Below are 14,590 nucleotides of genomic sequence, written 5' to 3' on the forward strand. Positions count from 1 at the left end.
CAGAACCTCGACGACACAGTCCAAAGTGGGCCTTGCCGCACTGATCACAATGTGGTGTTGGGGGTCTCATCTGACTAGTATCCCTGTGATGTTGCGAGCCAGATGCCCGCGAACTCTGACCTGGACCAGAATAGGATCGATCATATCGAGGCCTCTGAAACTGTGGATGAGCACTAGCTACAGGTGGCGCCGAACACCTCGAAAACTGTGGCCTGATGCGGCCTCTGAAGTCATCAGAATACCCTGCAAATCTCGCCCTCTTATGCTGGCCCCTATCCTGCTCCCTAACTGCCCTCTGCTGGCGCTTACGATCCTCTAGGGTCTGGGCATAAGCTTGAATACGGGAAATATCCATGCCCTCCACCAAGGAGGCTGTCGTACACTCATTTATCAGATGTGGTCCCAACCCATTCACGAACATATGCACCCTATCACTCATCTCGGCCACCATATGGGGAGCATACCTTGCCAAAGAATCAAACTGCATACTGTACTCTCGCACACTCATATTACCTTGTCTAAGGTTCAAGAACTTATCAGCTCTAGCTCGTCGTATCTCAACTGGCAAGTAGTGACGAAGAAAGGCCTCAGAAAATTCCTTCCACACAGCTGGAGGAGGGTTCGGACCCCTGGATCTCTCCCAACTATCATACCAGAGAACCGCTAAATCCTGTAACCGATAAGAAGCCAACTCTACTGCCTCTGTATCACTAACATGCATAACCCGAAGTGTACGATGAACCTGGTCAATAAAAGTTTGTGGGTCCTCCTTGGGGTCTGATCCAGTAAACACTGGAGGGTCTAAATTAATAAAATCACGAACTCTTGTACTAACTGGTTTCTCAGCAGCACCTGTATTCTGCCTCTGAGCCTGAGCAGCTACCAAGCTAGTCAATAACTGCAAAGCACTCTGCATATCCTGGTCTGGAGTGCCAGACGGAGGAACTGGAGGCGCTGGGTGCCTTCTAATACCCTCTGGAGGAGATGGAGTAGATAAGGTATGAGAGGACATCTCACTTTGAGCCTCACATTGTCCTGCTCTGACTTGGGACACCTGACTGGTACCCTCTCCCGCTGCTGTATCAAGCCGTCTACTAATCGTTTGCTTCCTAGTCGAAGGCATCACTGAAAAAAACAAGGTGAATATTAGAGACAAACACTTACGACTCAACTCTACGCACGATCTAGATTCAGGAAGAAGGTAACAACCCTAGATGTCATGTAGCCTCCTGATTATAAATGTGGCGCGCTACACATCCATAATCAAGACTCTACTAGACGCGGCTCATAGACAACCCCTAGGACAGACTTGCTCTGATACCAAGTTTGTCACGACCCAAACTGAAGGGCCATGACTAGCACCCGACCACACTTGCCGAGCACCAACGCACATTTCATCTAACCTTCATTATTATCTTTTAGGGCTGACGAGATCAATATAAATGGTAGACCTAGATCATGGTCAACCAGCAATAAAATATGACGGCATGAATATACATAGCAGGGGATGACCAGACAATCAAGAAACTACATATAAGGTATGAGCTACCACGCTACTATGAAAGACTATACAACAAAAACTAGCCGACAAGGCATACCAAACTATACATGAGCCGACACCTGTCTATGAGCCTCTAAAAGAACATAAGTGTTGCAACATAGCCGGAACAGGGCCCCGACATACCCATAATGTCTATAACAAAAATTGCATACCAAGACCAAGGCAAGTCCGGAGAAGGGATCTCGCCAATCACCGCTGAACTGGACAGTCTACTGTGGTGGGGGAGCTGCACCAGCCTGTCTATCAGGACCTGCAGCACGACATGCAGCGTCCACAAATAAAAGGACGTCAGTACGAATAAAGTACTGAGTATGTAAGGCAAGGAACCATAAATACGATCAGTAATGTAAGCAAGGATAGAGAATATACAACCTGTAACATCTTAGTACCTCCGAGGGCTACTTACATGAAATGCATGATACATATGTATAAATACATAAACCTTTAAAGCATTCGCCTCTGTGGGCATCATCATCATCATATCGTACCCGACCATAATAGGCTCGGTAGAATCGTACCCGGCCACGTGGAGCTCGGTAAAACCCAACTGATCAGTGGTTGCACAATAGGTGCCGTACCCGGCCAACTATAGCGTGGCTCGGTAGAGTAAAATAGATACATATATATAATGCATGCTCGACTCATGGAATCACATTCTAAACCTTTCGGAGTGACGTAAGGTCGGTATCCTCTGTACACGTTATTAGGACTAACTCTTCACTATGAACCTTATAAGAATCAGGAAGTACCAACAACATTGATAACATAAGACTAAGAGAAGCAACATTAACATCAATCGTTCCATAAGAGGGAAAACAATGTAAGTACTGCTAGCTTCTAAGAGTAGAGTATCTTGGAAGATCGTTCATTACATTATGTGCAATCGGAGTCGTGCAAAAGAAGGAAAGGGATAGCCTCACATACCTTGTATATACTTCCCCAATCTCAAGCTATGCAATTGTCAAAACTCCTTAGTCTACAATAAGAGAAACGATACTATCGTTATCATTTAAGCGTCATAACTATTATGTATCGACCACAACCTATTTTACGATGAAACGGACAGCACCTCCCCTATATATATGACCTCACACCATTCAAAACAATCACCAAACAGCCCAAACATCATCAATAATAAACATATTGAGCCTCCCAAAATAGTCCACACACAGCCTAATCACTCCATACATAAGACGACCACCGTAGTCGTGTCAAACAACCTGGAAATGTTACGAATAACTATCAGCCCATAAACCTACATATATATGGTGTTTCTCCACACCCTTCCTCCTCCAAAACTCCACAAGATAGTAGTAAAATACGCAGCCCAACAACAACGCAAAACAGTCCACAAAACAATAACACTACTACCAAACCTTTCGATATATATCTCACAAGTTCTAGCTTCAATGGCTTAGCCGCAACTTGGATAATCTTAAATATATATAGAGTAAGAGGTTTCTTACCTTTATACAGAAAGAAAAACTCCAATTTAACCTTAAATTTCCAAGAAATATCCCTCCAATGCTGCCACAACAACAAAAAAATGAAACTAGCGATCAATTAGTGTTTTTCGGCACTAGAATCACTTTAGAAGGCTTGAAATCACCTAGGATTGATATTAAGAACATTAGGGAGTATTTACAGAACATATACCCTTTAAAACAACCTCCCACACGAGCTGTAACGACACAAAAATGAGCAACAACAAGAAGAACAAGAGACTTACTAGCGCCACGGAATTCCCGACACTTGATTTGTGTTGTTTGCCCTTTTTTGGGTCTTGAATCTTGAGAGAACCTTGAGAGGATGTTCCTAGGGTTCTAAGGTCTGAAAATAGTGAAAAGAAATGACTTAAAACGGGTTGTAGTCATCCTATATAGGTCCAAATATCTTAAACCGACTTAGTGGGCCCCATAGAGAGGTGCTTGGCGCAGTCTCGCGAAAACACGAATATCTCTCTACTCCGAGATAGTATCGATGAACGGTTTAATGCGTTGGAAACTAGACTCATAGATCTTTAATTATGTGGGTTGATCACCCCGTAATTCCTTGTAAATTATGAGAAAAGATTAGAAACATTTGACCTAATGTTTAAGTAAAATTATGAACCTAAGTTGCGACAACTTTTGTCGACTTTTGTTTCATAACTCGTTTGACTTCAAGACTTATGATACGGATATTATATGATTAAAATACCTTAATAAATGACCTCTTGAGTGTATTAAGCACCGCTAGATTACCTGAAAATACGAGTTACAACATCCTTGATTCGTTTAACTTCTAATATTGGTTAATCACCCTTATACACTCTTGTATCACTTAAGACCAATAGGATTGACTTCTTATCATCTCAAAGATAATTCCTTCTTGGATTTATGTTAACTAATATATGGCATGAACTAACACATGTGGATATGGGTTGTAACAACAAATACTTGTTCTTGATAGTGACCTCGTTCCACTATCGATAATCTCTGCACATCCTCATCGATCCATCCTTCTTCTTCACAAACAATACACTTGAAATATTGCTCATGGGTAGTAATGCTTTCATAGGATTTTTCAATCGGCCTTCATACACCTAGTCCGATGTGGAAGCAATTAACATATAAGAGAATCGATGAAGTGGCCAACTTCACACAAATATAAGTTTAATATTTTCGAACCTTGCATTTATGAGAATGAGCAAAAGATGTCTCGAGAGACATATATCTTCTAGCATCCGTGACGGGACAAATGTAGAAGCATTAATTTCAAACAATTAATTTTCAGACGAACTACCAACATAACTTTCCATGCAATTGTCATTAGAAGATTTATATTTAAATAACTGCAAATTCATAGGTAAATTACCAAAAACTCTTTCTTCCATCAATTTGCATGTGCTCGATATTAGCAATAATAACTTTTCTGGCACAAAGTGAAGTAGTCAGAGTACAGGATTGTTAGTACTTGCCATGTCACATAGTCAACTTCAAGGTCATATTCACATGGAATTTGTATTCCATCTTTGATGTTTATCTCAAGTTTTTAGGCTTGACAATGAATCAATCCAAAATATTTCTATTAATGAGAATACCTTTTTCTTAACAAGAATCACCTAACTGGTAAATTTATACTTATAATATTCTCGCATCACTCTGGTTTGTTACCTTAGATCTGAGTGATAATACTTTTGTTGCAAAATTGATGTTTATATATATATATATATATATATATATATATATATACACATATATAACCTCATGTTTTACTCTTGTTTTGTGGATTTAGGATATAAAATATATTGATTTAAAGTATGTCGAGGTATTTTTATATGTAACTAATCCGGAAGCAATTGGGAGCGAAAGATGCGAGACTAGAGTCAAAACTGACGAAAAAAAAGAAAGTGGGATTTTCAGTGCCACAGACAGCGCCCCACACTACCGGTGGCACCCCAGACAGAAGACTTAACAAACCAGCGCCAAGGACGGCGACTAGCGCTGGGCTGGGCGCTGGTGACGGGATTTCTGTCCAACTTTGCTTGGGACAAGGTTATTTCGGCCCTAGACCTACCCAGCACGTATAAAAGCAAGACTAAGCTTATTTTTAGAGGGGAGATGCCAATTTGAAAGAAGAATACACACGGGAAATATTGGGGAGTGAAGAGATCTCAATTTTCTTCATCTTTTCTTAGTATTTTCAATTATCCAACACTTATGAATTTGTTTGATACTATTATGAGTGGCTAAAACTCATAGTTCTAGGGTTGTGATTTAGCCATGAATATTGTTATTTAACATTGAGTTAACCTTGGTTACAATTCACTAATATATAGTTGTTTCTTCAATTTTGTGATTAATTGCTTAATTATCTGGCCAGCAGTTAGGTTCTATTTACTATTTATGCTATGCTTGGGAAAGCCATGTTTAGATTATAGAAGAATTATAGAGGGTATGATCTTAACTTTGAGGGGGCGGATTTGTGGTTAACATAGGAATATACCTAGTCACTGTGCTTAATTAAATATCGTAATCTTAATGCGTTCTTAATAGATTGAATTCATAGAATATAGGCATTAATCTATTTTGAATAGGCGAGTAGTAGTTCGGGAGAAGGCTATGAGAGAAATTATTGATTAATTAGCAACCATGAGTGAATTGTATGAAAGAGAGAGTTAACTAGAACACAATAGGATTGGTGAATCGGTCACAACCCTGGAATATTTGTCTCTATTGAATACATAACAATCATTTTACAGTTTGATAATTTAGTTACTATTTAGAATTATAGTTTAGTATAATCACATTCTTGAACTCGAATTTGGCTTGACTGAATAACAATCTTGGTAAATATAGTGGGTAGTCGATACAAGTCTCTATGGGTTCGACACTCGACTTATCATTTTATCACTTGTACGACCACATATACTTGCGTGTGCGTTTGGGAGCAATAAATTTTTGGTTCCATTGCCGGGGACTTGAATATTGACTACTTTCTAGTTTTTGCTTTCATTGGTTATTTCGTCAAGTCTAACGTTACTTGATTGTTGCTCTGATCTCAAGAACTTTAATTGAATGCGCAGGGTCATAAGCCAGGACAGACTTCAAGACTTTGACCTCGGACCTGAGAGAACATTTCATAGGAGGTCGCATCATGTTTTACTCTTGTTTCATGGATTTAGGATGTAAAATGTGTTAATTTATAGTAATTCGAGGTGTTTTTATCTGTAGGAATGATCCGGAAGCAATTGGAGGCGAAAAGTGCGATATTGGAGCCAAAACGAACAAAAAAAAGAGAAAGTGGGATTTTCTGCGCTACAGGCAGCGCCCCAGACAAGAAGACTTAACAAACCAGCGCCAGGGACGGTGCCTAGCGCTGGGCTGCGCGCCGGTGACAGGATTTCTGTCCAACTTTGCTCGACACAAGGTTATTTCTGTCCTAGACCTACCCAACACATATGAAAGCAAGACTAAGCTTATTTTTAGAGGGGAGATGACATTTTAAAGGGAGAATACACACGGGAAACATTCGGGGAGCGAAGAGATCTCAGTTTTCTTCATCGTTTCTTAGTATTTTCAATTATGCAACACTTATGAATTTGTTTGATACTATCATGAGTGGCAAAAACTCATAGTTCCAGGGTTGTGATTTAGACATAAATATTGTTATTTAACGTTGACTTAACCTTGATTACAATTCACTAATATATAGTTATTTTTTAAATTTTGTGATTAATTGCTTAATTGTCTGCCCATCAGTTAGGTTCTATTTACTATCTATGCTATGCTTGGGAAAACCATGTTTAGATTAGAGAAGAATTAAAGAGGGCATGATCTTAACTTTGAAGGGGCGGATTTGTGGTTAGAATAAGAATATAACTAGTCACCGTGCTTAATTAAATATCGTAATTTTAATGCATTCTTAATAGATTGAATTCATAGGAATATAGGCGTTAATCTATTTTGAATAGGTGAGTAGTACTTTGGGAGAAGGCTATGAGAGCAATTATCGATTAATTAGCAACCATGAGTGAATTGTATGAAAGGAAGAGTTAACTAGAACACAATCGGATTGGTGAATCGATCACAACCCTGAAATATTTGTCTCTATTTAATACATAACAATCATTTTACTGCTTGATAATTTAGTTACTACTTAGAATTATAGTTTAGTATAATCACATTCTTGAACTCAAATTTGGCTTGACTGAATAACAATCTTGGTGAATTTAGTGGGTAGTCGATACAAGTCTCTGTGGGTTTGACACTCAACTTATTATTTTATCACGTGTACGACCACATATACTTGCGTATGCATTTGGGAGCAACAAGTTTTTGGCACTGTTACCGGAGACTTGAATATTGACTACTTTCTAGTTTTTGCTTTCATGGGTTATTTCATCAAGTCTAATGTTACTTGATTGTTGCTCTGATCTCAGGAACTTTAATTGAATGCGTAGGGTCATAAGCCAGGACAGACTTCAAGGCTTTGACCCCGAACCTGAGAGAACATTTCATAGGAGGTTGAGGGAAGAAAAGGACACGAAGAATATTCAGGCACTTGTTCAATTTCCTGTGAACAAGGAGCAACATATGGTTGTTCAGGAGGTGGCAATGCCCAGCATTACTAATGTAACCTCTAGCATTGTGAAGCCCAGGATCACTGAGCAATTTGAGTTGAAACGAAGCATGATCTAGCTACTTCATGCGAATGGGTAGTTTATGGGTCTTCCATATGAGGATCCACAATAACATATCCTGAATTTCTTGGAGATTATTGATACTTATATCTCTAACGGAGTCACTCCAAACTTGTGATGCTCACACTTTCCCCGTTCTCTCTGTTGGACGAAGCAAATCGATGGTTAAAGGCTAAACCAGCTAATTCTATTACATCATAGAATGATCTGGCAAGGAAATTTTTGGCAAGGTTCTTCCCTTCAGGCAAAACTGCAAAGATCAGAAGTGAGATAGTCGCCTTCAAATAGAAAGCCAGAGAGTCTTTATACTTAGATTGGGAGAGCTTCAACGGGCTGCTCAGAGAATGTCCTCATCATAATCAGACAAACGAAGTGTTAGCTCACACTTTCATAGAAGGGCTACATCTTGAGACAAAGATTGTGGTAGATGTTGCAGCTGGAGGTCAAGTGTTGGAGAAGAGCTTTGATGAGATATATGTATTATTGAACAAATTCTCCAAAAGCAATCCGGATTGGCAAGAAGAAATTGGCAGACACACGGTGCGAAAATCTGCAGGGGTTCTCGAGTTAGATGGCGTCTCTGCATTATCAGTGCAAATTTCCACATTGACCAACCAAGTCAATCAGATGAACTTGGTTATTAACAAGCAACAAGCCCAGCCAGTGCAACAGGTTCAAATATTTTGTGAAGTCTGTGGAGAAGGTCACATGAACAATCTATGCCCAGCAAATCCAGAGTGTATATTTTGTGGGTTATGCAAATCGAGGCCAGGCAAATCAGTATGGGGACACTTACAATCCTAACTGGAGAAACCATCCAAACTTCTCTTGGGGTAGAAACCAAGGTGCTCAGAATCAATACAGGCCACAAGCACCTCAACAACAATATAGACCACCTCAGGCTGAACAACATGCAAACTCGACGAGTCACTTTGAGGAGATGATGAAGAAATTAATGGCTGGCCAGCAGGCCCAAACATTAGAGATGATAAAAAAAAATAATGGTTGACCAGCAGACCCAAGCAGCAGCGATGAGAAATTTGGAGCGACAAATGTGACAATTTGGTAGTGCCCAAAATACTCGGCCAGTTAGGGATCTTTCTAGTGATACTGAACCTAATCCTAAAGCTCCAGTCAATGCGATTACGTTGAGAAATGGAAGAGCATTAGAAGAAATTTCAAATAAAAAGAAGTATACAGCTAGTCTGAAGGAGAATTAGTTCTCAAGCCAGTTGAGGAGAATGAGAAAGAGAGCAAAGGATATGAGCCAGTAATTGTGACAAGGCCACCACCTCCGTTTCCATAAAGACTACAGAAGCAAAAAAATGATGCTTATTATAAGAATTCTTAGATATTTTGAGCCAAGTGCGTGTAAATTTGCCTTTGGTGGAAATTTTGCAGGAAGTGCCTAAGTATGCAATGTATCTTAGAGATATTGTGTCAAAAAGCAAAGACATACAGAGTTTGAAACAGTTGCACTTATTGAAGAGTGTAGTACTAGAGTTCAGAGTAAACTTCCTCCTAAGTTGAAAGATCCTGGGAGTTTCACAATTCCTCTATCTCTTGGAAAACAAGAAATTGGTAGGGCCATGTGTGATTTAAGGGCTAGTATAAATTTGATGCCATCCTCTTTGTTCAAGTAACTTGGATTGGGGGTGCTTAGACCTACGACAATCACTTTATAGTTAGCAGATAGGTCAGTAGTTATGGCAGAAGGAATTATTGAGGATGTGTTAGTTCGAGTTGGAAAGTTTGTTCTTCCTGTTGATTTTATTGTTCTTGATTACGAGGCAGATAAGGAAGTTCCCATTATTTTGGGGCGACCATTCTTAGCTACTGGTGGAGCAATTATTGATGTGAGGGAAGAGAAATTGAAGATGAGGAAATAACTTTTAATGTGTACAAGGAACTTAAGCTCCCCAAGCATTATGATGACTTGTGCATTACTGTGGTAGAATTGAAGGGGATAGAGCGGAGTCCTTGTGTGAATTGTAATAATCCAGATGAGATAACTGAGTTAGAGGAGGTGGTGTTGCAAGCCGAGTGTGTAAAAATGATTGAGAAAAGATCCAGAGATGAAAGAGGAGACCTTCCGAGAGTGTGCAAAAAGGCTAGACTCATGGAAGAAAGAAGAATAAGAGAAAGCGCCCAGCCTGAGCAGAGTAGCAGAGTCGTGCCACTACTATAATAAGGTACTTGTTGGGAGGCAATCCAATCTGTATTTTAATTTTTTTTATTGTCATTTTTTATATAGTGTCAAGTTTTGTGTTATTTTTTGTTTTTTCAGAGTAGGGGAAGTCTGAGTACCCGAAGTGAAGCTCAGGAGCATGTTTGAGCTTAAGTGTGGGGTCGTCCTGACCCTTAATATTGAGGATCATGTGCTAGCTAGGCACAAGAGGCTCTCAGAGAGTATATTCTCACCCATATTTTAATATTTTTCTCTGTAATCATGTATCGAGGACTATGCATAAAATAAGTGTGAGGTGGGGAGACTACTTTCTGAAGTGTAATTGTATAAAATTATTTTGTTATTAGTTTTTATTTTAGAACTCGTAGTAGACATAGTCTAGGTTTTCAAACAAAAAAACAAAACAAAATAGAAAAAGCTCGAACTTTTCCCGATGATGGATCCGTTGGGCAATTTCTTGAGGTATAAAGTCCGATTAAAAATACAAAAAGATTTTTTTAGGATAGTTAGGTAGTATCTCTTGATTTTTCCTTGGCCGTCGATTCTTTTCCAAGGATGTAGCTCGAAACGGGTACTTTATTTTTTTTAGGAGTAATTTCGGAAGAAACTGAGTTGCTCTGAGATACTCATTGACATGGTTGATGCTAACATATTAGGCTATGACATACATTCTATCTTCCCGTGTATTTGGTTTGAACTGTGGCGTCTAAGTAAAGTAAATAGCCTATTTTGTGACGCTTTTTCTTAGTTGTTTGACTTGTATGCCACATAGTACATCATTGCTTAAATTTTCTCAGTTATGTGTGCTTGCTTAACTTGAGAGTTGAACATAACCGCCTTGATTGAGTCATGTGCAATGTGTGTGAGGATTTATGATCTTCTGTGCTATCCTGTGTAGTCTAGAACTTGTCCCGTGTGTTAATCGAAGAGAAATTATTAAGTTGTGCTAATTGAGGAGATGACGTAGGCTTTTTCTTGCTTGATCATGGATGTGCTTGTCACATAAAAGTAAAATTTTCCGTTGCTAGCCCCTTTGTATCTATAGACCTTTTCTTTGGCAACTACATTACAAGTCATATCCCTATTTTGTTCTGAATTTGATATTGATTGAACCTTTACCTTCTAAGGCACTTAGTCGCTAAAAGAAGTAAGGATTAGAGATTGGGGAGTAGCTTTTGAGTGGAACCATGGAAGGGCCCGTTGGTGCACTAAAGTTGAAATCAAAAGTCACTAGCCGATGAACTTTAATGTATGGAGTGTGTGAAAAAAAAATACAGAAAGAAAAAGAAAATTTAAAGAGAAAAAAATGATAGTCAAAGTATGTAGAAAAATATACACCTCCAAATCTTATTAATTTGTGCTAGTGGGAGTATAGAAGTGCTTAATAAAAGTAAGGGCTATGTTGCATATGGTGTGTGGCAAGTGAATTAGTTGAGAAGAATATGTGCTCAAATTGTGAGTGTAGTGTATTAAAGTGCTTAGGAGGGTTAGTCACTATTCCTAAATGTATCATACCCGTCCCTTAGCCTACACTACAACCTTAAAGTCCTAATTGACCCTAGATTTATCTAGCTTAATTAGTAGAGATGTACACTACGGGCAAGCTTATGGTACGATCACGGGATGCTTCTTTGTGAGAGTGAGCGAATTTTGTTCAATTGTGTGTGATGTCCTTAATTTATTTTCAAAGGCATATTTGAATGTGTGGACTAGTCTATATTCACTCTTTCCTTGTTGGTGAGGGCATATGATCTCATGAATGATTGGCAATGTTGTAAATTTCTCTTGTTGGGTGAGTACTCGAGTTGAGGGTGCTTGGTGGTTACAAGTCGGCTTTTGAGGTTGGGTGGTTACAAATAGGTTGTTGGAATTGATTGAATTGAAATGTTATACTTGGGCATGCTTAAAGCGAGAAGAAAGTGAATTTTGTATGTTCATACTTGATTGCCGGTACTGATCATAGTCAAGGGTAAAATGTATGGTTAAAAGTTGAAGTGCTCCTCTATAGTTGATACTTGTACGTAGTTGGGGGTATATTTGATAGTCCCATTACTCGAGGATGAGCAAGAGTCTAAGTATGGGGTGTTGATGTTTAGTTTAAAATATATATATATATTTATATGTATATCGCCTCATGTTTTACTCTTGTTTCGTGGATTTAGGATGTAAAATGTGTTGATTTATAGTAATTCGAGGTGTTTTAATGTGTAGGAATGATCCGGAAGAATTGGGGGCTAAAGGTCCAAGATTAGAGCCAAAATGGACGAAAAAAGAGAAAGTGGGATTTTTAGCGCCACATGCAGCGCCCCACGCTACATGTGGCGCCCAAGACAGAAGACTTAACAAACCAATGCCAGGGACGGTGCCTAGCACTGGGCTGGGCGCTGGTGACGGGATTTCTGTCCAACTTTGCCCGGGATAAGGTTATTTCGGCCCTAGACCTACCCAACACGTATAAAAGCAAGACTAAGCTTATTTTTAAAGGGGAGACCCACTTTGAAGAGAGAATACACATGGGAAACATTCGGGAGCGAAGAGATCTCATTTTCTTCATCTTTTCTTAGTATTTTCAATTATCCAACACTTATGAATTTGTTTGATGCTATCATGAGTGGCTAAAACCTATAGTTCTAGGGTTGTGATTTAGCAATGAATATTGTTGTTTAATATTGACTTAACCTTGATTACAATTCACTAATATATGGTTGTTTCTTCAATTCTGTGATTAATTGCTTAATTGTTTGGCCAACAGTTAGGTTCTATTTACTATCTATGCTATGCTTGGGAAAGCCATATTTAGATTAGAGAAGAATTGAAGAGAGCATGATCTTAACTCTTAGGGGGGCGGATTTGTGGGCAGATTTGTGGTTAGGATAGGAATATACTTAGTCATTGTGCTTAATTAAATATCATAATCTTAATGCGTTCTTACATAAAGTTAATAGAGAGAACCGACGAGGATCAGAGGAGAGGGAATAGAGAAAGATATAAAGAGGCTACGAAGGAGGCAAAATTAGCGGTCACAGAGGCTAAGACTGCTACATTTGGTCGGCTGTATGAGGAATTTGGGGGCAAAAGTGGGGACAAGAAGTTTTTTTGGTTGGCCAAAGCAAGAGAGAAGAAGGCTCACGACTTGGATCAAATGAGGTGCATTAAGGACAAGGACGGTCGAGTATTGATGGAAGAGTCCCAGATTAGGCAAAGATGGCAGTCGTACCTTCATAAACTTCTCTATGTAGAGGGGGATGGAAACATTGTGTTAGGGCAATTGGGTCACTCTGAGAGTCACCGCGACTTTAGGTATTGTAGGCGCATCAAGGTTGAGAAGGTCGTGGGTGTGATGCGTAAGATGAGTCGGGTCAAAGCGATCAGACTAGATGAGATTCTAGTAAAGTTTTGGAGATATGCGGGTAAAGCAGGCTTGGAGTGGCTGACTGGGTTGTTTAATGTTATCTTTAAAACGAAGAGGATGCCTGATGAGTGGCGGTGGAGTACAATGGTTCTGGTGTATAAGAACAAAAGTGATATCCAGAATTGTAACAACTACAGGGGTATCAAGTTAGTAAGTCATACAATGAAAGTTTGGGAGAGGGTGGTGGAAGGGAGGATAAGGAGGGCGGTATCTATATGCGGGAAATCAGTTTGGGTTCATACCGGGTCGTTCTACTACGGAAGCTATCCATATTATTAGGAGGTTGGTGGAAAAATACAGGGATAGGAAGAGGGATTTGCATATGGCGTTTATTGACCTACAGAAGGTGTATGAAAAAGGTCCCTAGGGACATCCTTTGGAGGTGTTTGGAGGTGAAAGGTGTGCCTAAGGCTTAATTAGGGCAATAAAGGATATGTATGATGGAGCTATGACTCGGGTTAAAACTGTGGGAGGTGACTCAGAACCTTTCCCGGTAGTTATGGGGTTACACCAAGGATCTGCGCTCAGCCCGTTTTTATTTGCCCTGGCGATGGATGCACTGACACACCATATCCAAGGAGAGGTGCCATGGTGTATGTTATTCGCTGATGATATAGTCCTGATTGATGAGACGCGAGTCGGCGTTAATAGGAGACTGGAGGTATGGAGGCATGCCCTGGAGTCTAAAGGTTTCAAGTATTTTAGGACTAAGACGGAATATATGGAATGTAAGTTCAACGACGTAATGGGGGAAGAGGGTGTGGAAGTCAGTCTTGACTCACAGGTCATCCTCAAGAGAGAAAGTTTTAAGTACTTAGGGTCAATTATCCAGGGAGATGAGAAAATCGACGGAGATGTTACGCACCGTATTGAGGTGGGTAGATGAAATGGAGGTTAGCGTCTGGAGTCCTGTGTGACAAGAATGTGCCACCAAAACTTAAAGGTAAGTTCTATAAAGCGGTGGTCAGACCGGCCATGTTGTATGGGGTTGAGTGTTGGCCAGTCAAGAATTCACATATCCAGAAGATGAAAGTAGCAGAAATGAGGATATTGAGATGGATGTATGGGAACAATAGGATAGATAAGATTAGGAATGAAGATATTCAGGAGAGGGTGGGCGTGGCTCCGGTGGATGACAAGATTCGGGAAGCATGGCTTAGATGGTTAGGACACGTGTAGAGGAGAAGCCTAGATGCCCTGGTTAGGAAGTGTGAGCGGTTGTCTTTGGCAGGTACGAGAAGAGGT

The 14,590-nt window shown here is 39.8% G+C and overlaps 1 protein-coding gene across 1 annotated transcript; it reads left to right on the forward strand.

Moving 5' to 3' along the window:
- Window positions 1-12,853: 12,853 nt before the first annotated feature.
- Window positions 12,854-14,231, forward strand: LOC142162079 (uncharacterized). Its single transcript, XM_075218385.1, has 3 exons — window positions 12,854-13,491; window positions 13,646-13,704; window positions 13,963-14,231. Exons 1-3 carry the CDS (start codon window positions 12,854-12,856, stop codon window positions 14,229-14,231), a joined length of 966 nt encoding a protein of 321 aa, XP_075074486.1.
- The last annotated feature ends 359 nt before the right edge of the window (window positions 14,232-14,590 follow it).

This window comes from Nicotiana tabacum, chromosome 7 (genome assembly GCF_000715075.1).
Source record: "Nicotiana tabacum cultivar K326 chromosome 7, ASM71507v2, whole genome shotgun sequence".
Classification (NCBI taxonomy): domain Eukaryota; kingdom Viridiplantae; phylum Streptophyta; class Magnoliopsida; order Solanales; family Solanaceae; genus Nicotiana; species Nicotiana tabacum.

Excerpts from the sequence above, each read along its gene's own strand:
- LOC142162079 (XM_075218385.1), top strand. The coding sequence starts at position 12,854 with ATGCGTTCTTACATAAAGTTAATAGAGAGAACCGACGAGGATCAGAGG. Across the intron at positions 13,492-13,645 it reads AACAACTACAGGGGTATCAA|GGATAGGAAGAGGGATTTGC; the intron begins GTTAGTAAGTCA and ends GGAAAAATACAG. Across the intron at positions 13,705-13,962 it reads ACAGAAGGTGTATGAAAAAG|TCCTGATTGATGAGACGCGA; the intron begins GTCCCTAGGGAC and ends CTGATGATATAG.